The sequence below is a fragment of the Heliangelus exortis genome, unplaced genomic scaffold (genome assembly GCF_036169615.1).
Source record: "Heliangelus exortis unplaced genomic scaffold, bHelExo1.hap1 Scaffold_299, whole genome shotgun sequence".
Classification (NCBI taxonomy): domain Eukaryota; kingdom Metazoa; phylum Chordata; class Aves; order Apodiformes; family Trochilidae; genus Heliangelus; species Heliangelus exortis.
This window is the reverse complement of record NW_027285976.1, coordinates 12961-19207: the sequence shown is the minus strand read 5'-3', so window position 1 is coordinate 19207 and position 6247 is coordinate 12961. Positions and strand designations below refer to the sequence as shown.

Below are 6247 nucleotides of genomic sequence, written 5' to 3'. Positions count from 1 at the left end.
TTCCATGCAGCAGGAGCAGAGAGGAGGAGAGGGAAAACTTCTCAGGGCACCTTAATACCATCAGGACTTCTCTTTCTGCTCCCCCCATTAAAGTGGTTTTGCTGTTGTTGAGCTTAACCACTCCCAGCTGGACCTAGACCCTGCCCTTAAGCCACAATCCCCTCCCACCTTCTCCTGAGGGTGGAGTTGGGTGAGCAAAACCCTCTTAAAAGCACCTGACCTTCCTCCCAGCTTCCTTCTGGGTCTAACTGGTCCCTGGCCCCTGTGTAACTGGGGAGGGTGAGTGGGGCCAGCACTTGAAATCCAAACCATTCCTTCCCCCATCAGCCAACTGGGCAGCTCTCCTGTTATTTGATGAGGCTCCTTTTCTGCTGTTGAATCCAGGTGGGTGGGAGGGCTCTGGGTGTGGAGGGTGATGTGGGGGGGTAGGTTGGTTATGGAGAGGGTGGAGATGGTGTGGGAGGTGACTGGGGATGGTGGAAGGGGGAGTGGGGTTTGAGGAAGGGCTCAGGAGTGGAAGGGGAGAAATGAAGAGGTGGAGAGAGGCTGCATGGTCTGCTCCCAGAGGGTGGTCCTGGGAAGACCAATGGCTTGAGGGCTGGATGAAGGGATTTAGGACTCATGGGTGCTTGCTTTGGGGCAGGTGTTGGGTGGTTTCTCCTTCCTTAGGGCTCTGGTGTGGTCAGACTACTTTTGGAGAACTGCAAATTGATGCCTGGCTGAGGTGAAGGAGATGAGGAGCTCTGATTCCTCCCTGATTGCATGTGGTGGGTCAGGGCTGTGCCTTGAGATCCCTGCAGGAGCCTTGTGTGGGGGTGTGGGGCTTCATCTGCAGGGGGGTCTGTGGCTGGAGGTCACCAAGACCCCATCCCAGGAGGTGTTTAAAAGCTGTAGATGTAGTGCTGAGGGACAAACATGGGTTAGTGCTGAGTTAACACTTGGACTTGATCTTAAAGGTGTTTTCCAACCCAAATGATCCTGTAAAGGTAGTTTGTATGGCAGCAATATCTTTGATTTTGTATCTGGGGTCTAGGTAAGCTTTTCCTCAAGGTCTTTTTGTTGGAGAAGCTGAATAAGCTGGGGCTGTTCAGCCTGGAGAAGAGGAGGTTGAGGGGAGACCTTGTTGTCCTCTACAATTATCTGAAAGGAGCTTGTAGTGAGGGGGGTGTTGGAGATGAGGAAAAATGTCTTCACTGGAAGAGTAATAAAACATTGGAGCAGGTTGCCAGGGAGGTGGTGGAGTCACCATCCCTGGGGATGTTCAAAAAACAAATACATGTGGCACTTGGGGAGATTTAGTGGTGTGGGACTCAAGGTTGGACTCAATGATCTTGAAGGTCCTTTCCAACCATGATGATTCTGTGGTTCTGTGGTTCTGCTCATCCAATCTTCTGATCCCAGGTGCTGCTAGTAAGGTGGATGACTGCTCCCTACCTGTCCCCATGTCATTGTAGCCAGTGGGACAAGCAGCTGGTAGGGCCAAGAGAGGGGATGAGCTGACTCCAGTGCTGACCAGGGAGCAGGGCTTCTCTTGGGGGCTGGGTCAGGAACAGGATGGGTCAGCATGGCCTGTGCTGGTTCTGGTTCATTAATGGCTCTGTAAGGTTGTGTTCCTCCTTTGTGCTGGGATATCAAGGCTGTGACCAAGGGAAGGGTTGGAGCTAGGGGAGCTTTTGCTCCTGGTGAGAAGGGAGATGCTAAGCAGGCTTAATTTAAGGTCCTCTATGACTCCTCCAGCACCTGTGGTATGAAAGGGCTCCTGGAGATCCTCGGGCCAAATTCTTGCTTATGGGATGAAAACTGCCATTGGGCCTTATTTGGTGGAATTCTGGATATCCCCAAGTAGGGAAATGACCCTTCTGGGCCTGAAAGAAACCTTTTTTTCTCCATGGAGTTTGCCACAGGGAGGTGAGGAAAATGGGGACAAGGATTTTCTGCTGATTTTGGCCTCTGGCTGGGCATATTTCTGAGCTGTAACTTTTCTTCAAGTCTAGAGCACCAAGTGTGAGGAGGTCCTGCTGCTCCCTCAGCAGTTGCTGAAGATGCCAGAGGGCCCCTCAGTGAGGAAATTCCAGCTGCTGACCTCCCCTTTTGTGGGGCAAGTGGTGGTCAAAGTGGGGGGAAGCAGCCGGAAGATCAATGTGAATTCCCTGAATTCCCTGAGGCTTCAGGACTCCCAGGTGAGCTGTAGGAAAGATGAACTTATAGGTCCATAACAATTCTGAGGCAAACTGTAATTGTCCTGTATCTGGGCCACAGAAGGTGCCTAAACTGAGTGACACCAAACTTAGATCTGATGTGGACCATTGGCTTTGTTTATAGCCAGAGAAAAGGTGCATGTGGCCATGGTGCAGAGTTTGGGATCAAGGTTACTGTGAGGCAGAACTGTTGGACATGGAGATGCCCAGAATTATTTGCAGTTTTGGGTCAGTTGTGCTAATGCTGTGGTTCTGGGCCTCTTGAGGGATGAAGAGGTGGTGTTGGTGAGGGCTGTTTGTAGATGAGTGTTCATTTCTTTCAGTATGTGAAGGTCAGAAGCAGCAGCTTTGTTCTCTTCAACTTGGAGAGTTGAATCTCTTGTACCAGAGGGGGGGGTTTCACCTGGGAAGGTTGAAATGTCAGTGCTGGGGGTACTTGTGAGACAGTCACACTGGGTCAGTCCTGCTGAGGGTTTCACTTGCCTGACCTCCTTCAGATGGTGATTTAGGTTTACCATGGAATCACAGCATGGTTTGGGTTGGAATGGACCTTTAAAAATCATCTAGTCTCAACCACCCTGCCATGGTCAGGGACACCTCCCACCCTTAGGAATTTTTTTAATCTTTTGCCTTTTTCATGGTTGTGTAGTTTCCTGCTGATTTTCCCCACAAAAATCTGGAGAAAAGAGAAAGTGAGGCTGAAATTTGAACATAACCCTTATTAGACATCAGAGGATCCATCCTTGTTTCTTCCCAGCCTGTGGTAATCATAGAATCCCAGTCTGGTTTGGGTTGGAGGGGACCTTAAAGCTCATCCAGTTCCAACCCCCTGCATGGGCAGGGACACCTCCCACAGCCCAGGGTGCTCCAAGCCCCATCCAACCTGGGCTGAGACACTGCCAGGGATGGGGCAGCCACAGCTTCTCTGGGCAACCTGGGGGCTCAGCACCCTCACAGCAATGAATTTCTTCCTATTACTCAACCTAAATCTCCCCTCTTTCAGCTTAAACTTGTTCTCCTTCATCCTATCACTCCAGGCCCTTGTAAAAAGTCCCTTTCCAGTTTGTCTGGAGCCCCTTCAGGTACTGGAAGGTGCTCTAAGGTGTCCCCAGAGCCATCTGCTCTCCAGGCTGAGTAACCCCAACTCCACGGACCAAATGTTAGTGCAGCCTCAGCCCTGATTCCAGAGGATTCTCAGCTGAGGGCAGAGATGTGAGCAGCTCAACAGTAATTTGTGCCACTCATGAGTAAGGTCTCACCCTTGCCTGAGACATTTAGAGCCAGCATGAAGTGAATGAGGAGCAGTGATGACTTTGAAACCCTCAGTGTCTCTTTTATGTCTCTGATGAATCCCATCTTCAGGGTGGGTGATGTGCCTAAAAGAGATTGCAGAAAATAATCCCCTGTGTGGAAATGGCCAGAGGTTACGTGGATCCTCAGCACCTCCCACTTTTTCTCTTAGGTTCACGGGAAGAATTTATACCTGGCATTTGTGGCATCTAAAGGTCCCTTAGGACCAACTGCAGAAGAAACAGGACTGCAAAGAGAGGCTGCTAGTGGAGCAAGTTCTGCCCAGGTTTGTGCTTCAGAGAAACAGCCCCAAGCTGAAGAGCTGCTGGAACTTCAGAACTCAAGATCTGAACCTCCAGATGGAGCAGAGGGTCCCAGCAATTGGCTGCACTTCCACTTTGGTTTGTTTGGCAGCATTCGGGCAAATGAGTTCTCAAGAGCAAACAAAGCCAATAAGAGGGGGGACTGGAAGGATCCTGCACCCAGGTATTTGGTGGAGTCTTCAAAAACTCTGCTTCCTTTTAACTCCAACTAAATCTGTGTGGGAATGCTCTTAGCCCTGTCTTTTCTCTGGTATTTCTTAAGGTAAATATCTGTAAGGGATGATGTGAGGTGTGTTCACCCAAGGAACGTTGCTTGCAAGCCTGGGGATCATGGTACCACCAGCACAGTTCAGTTTTTTTATTCAAAGAGAGCTTCTAAGATGCCAGGCTGAATAATGCCCTGGAAGTGCCACTTTCTCCCAGTTATGTTTGTTTTGTTTTTTTTTTTTCTAACAAAGAAACAAAGCCTTGGATAAACAGCATACATCCATGGCAACTGTGTGGTAAAAGCACAAGTTCACTGGAAGTCTACTGAAGAAGTCGACTGCTGCTGTCTCTTTCTACTGGTTTTTGGTTTTTTTTTTTGTTTTGTTTTGTTTTTGTCAGTTTGTTGGGTTTTTTTGGTTGGTTGTTTGGGTTTTTTTGGGGTTTTTTTTTTGTTGTTGTTCTGTCTTTTTTTTTTATTTTTTTTTGTGCAAGTTTCTTCAGCCAGAGCAGAACAGAACAAATTGCCCAAGGGTGTTTTTAGTGTAACTTTTAAACCTCTCTTTTTCTCCCAGGCTGGTTCTGCACTTTGAGAGCGGAGGGTTCCTGGTTTTCTACAACTGCCGAATGCAGTGGATCTCCTCTCCAAGGGCTGATCCTGCTTCTGACATCCTCTCCGTGGAATTCCACCGTGGGCAGGCACTGGATGCCCTCCGTGCACCCCGGCCCATCTGCTACACCCTCTTAGACCAAAGATATTTTTCAGGGCTGGGTAAGTTCCAGGGCAACAAATGGTAGGAGGTGCGTGGGCTTTTCCCTTTTTTTTTTTTTTTTTTTTTTTTTTGATCTACTGATCCAAAGCTGGGTGTCTGAGCTTTTTTTTTTTTTTTCTCCTTGGTTTTCTGGCTTCTGGTTGACCTTGCTGGGGGTGTGTGGTCACCTTGCTGAGGACAAGGCTTGGAGCCTGTAGCTGCAGGTTGCAGATGCTTTGGGTGCACCCTGTGAGCAGTGTTGTGTCCATGGAATCATAGAATTGGCTGGGTTGGAAGGGACCTCAGAGATCATCAAGTCCAACCCTTGATCCACTCCCCCCGTGGTTCCCAGCCCATGGCACTGAGTGCCACATCCAGGCTCTTTGAATATCTCTTTGAATATCTCCAGGGATGGAGAATCCACTACTTCCCTGGGCAGCCCATTCTAATGCCTGATCACCCTCTCTGTAAAGAAATTCTTTCTAATGTCCAACCTAAACCTCCCCTGGCACAACTTGAGACCTCTTGTGCCCTCTTGTCTTGCTGAGAGCTGCCTGGGAAAAGAGCCCAACCCCCCCCTGGCTCCAACCTCCTTTCAGGGAGTTGGAGAGAGTGATGAGGTCTCCCCTGAGCCTCCTCTTCTCCAGCCTCAACACCCCCAGCTCCCTCAGCCCTTCCTCACAGGACTTGTGCTGGATCCCTTCCCAGCCTCCTTGCTCTTCTCTGGACCTGCTCCAGCACCTCAAGCTCCTTCCTGAGCTGAGGGGCCCAGAACTGGACACAGGACTCAAGCTGTGGCCTCCCCAGGGCTGAGCACAGGGGCAGAATCCCTTCCCTGGACCTGCTGGCCACGCTGTTCCTGAGCCAGCCCAGGATGCCATTGGCCTTCTTGGCCACCTGGGCACACTGCTGGCTCCTGTTCAGCTTAAGGACTTAAGGCTGGATTGGTTGTACTTAGGGGTGAAAGCACAGTCTGCTTCAAGGGTGGTGGGAAGAGAACACCTTCCAGTCCCACCCCAGTTAGGTCTGCTCCTGTTGTGCCAGCTTTGACACGGGAACGGTGTTGCTAGCTGTGATCCCTGAGGCAGAAGTCACGGTGGTTGGAGGCATCATCCTGATAGGAAATATCCTTCTTTTTCTCCTCATTTCTCACCCTCTCCAGGCAACATCATTAAGAATGAGGTCCTGTACCTGGCCAAGATCCATCCCTTAACCCCAGGCTCCCTCTTGTCTCTCTCGGATCTGGAGCGGCTCCTCGACTGCGCCGTTCAGTTCAGCTCTGCCTGGCTGCACAGCAAGTTGAGGGGTGCAGGGCTGCACCCCCAGATCTACCAGAAGGAGCAGTGTCCGCTGGGCCATGCGGTGACACAGGGAACCCTCGGGCCCTCAGGAGGCCTGAAGAGGCTGACGTGGTGGTGTCCCCAGTGCCAGCCTGAGGTGCTGCCAGGGGATGGGGATCCCCCTCCTGTCACCGACTGAC

At 50.7% G+C, this 6247-nt stretch overlaps 1 protein-coding gene across 1 annotated transcript; it reads left to right on the top strand.

The window, feature by feature from the left end:
- The first annotated feature begins 2012 nt into the window (after positions 1–2012).
- Positions 2013–6247, top strand: LOC139790902 (endonuclease 8-like 2). Its single transcript, XM_071732694.1, has 4 exons — positions 2013–2180; positions 3661–3974; positions 4591–4787; positions 5930–6247. The coding sequence occupies exons 1-4, from the start codon at positions 2043–2045 to the stop codon at positions 6244–6246; spliced, it is 966 nt and encodes a 321-aa protein (XP_071588795.1). The 5' UTR covers positions 2013–2042; the 3' UTR covers position 6247.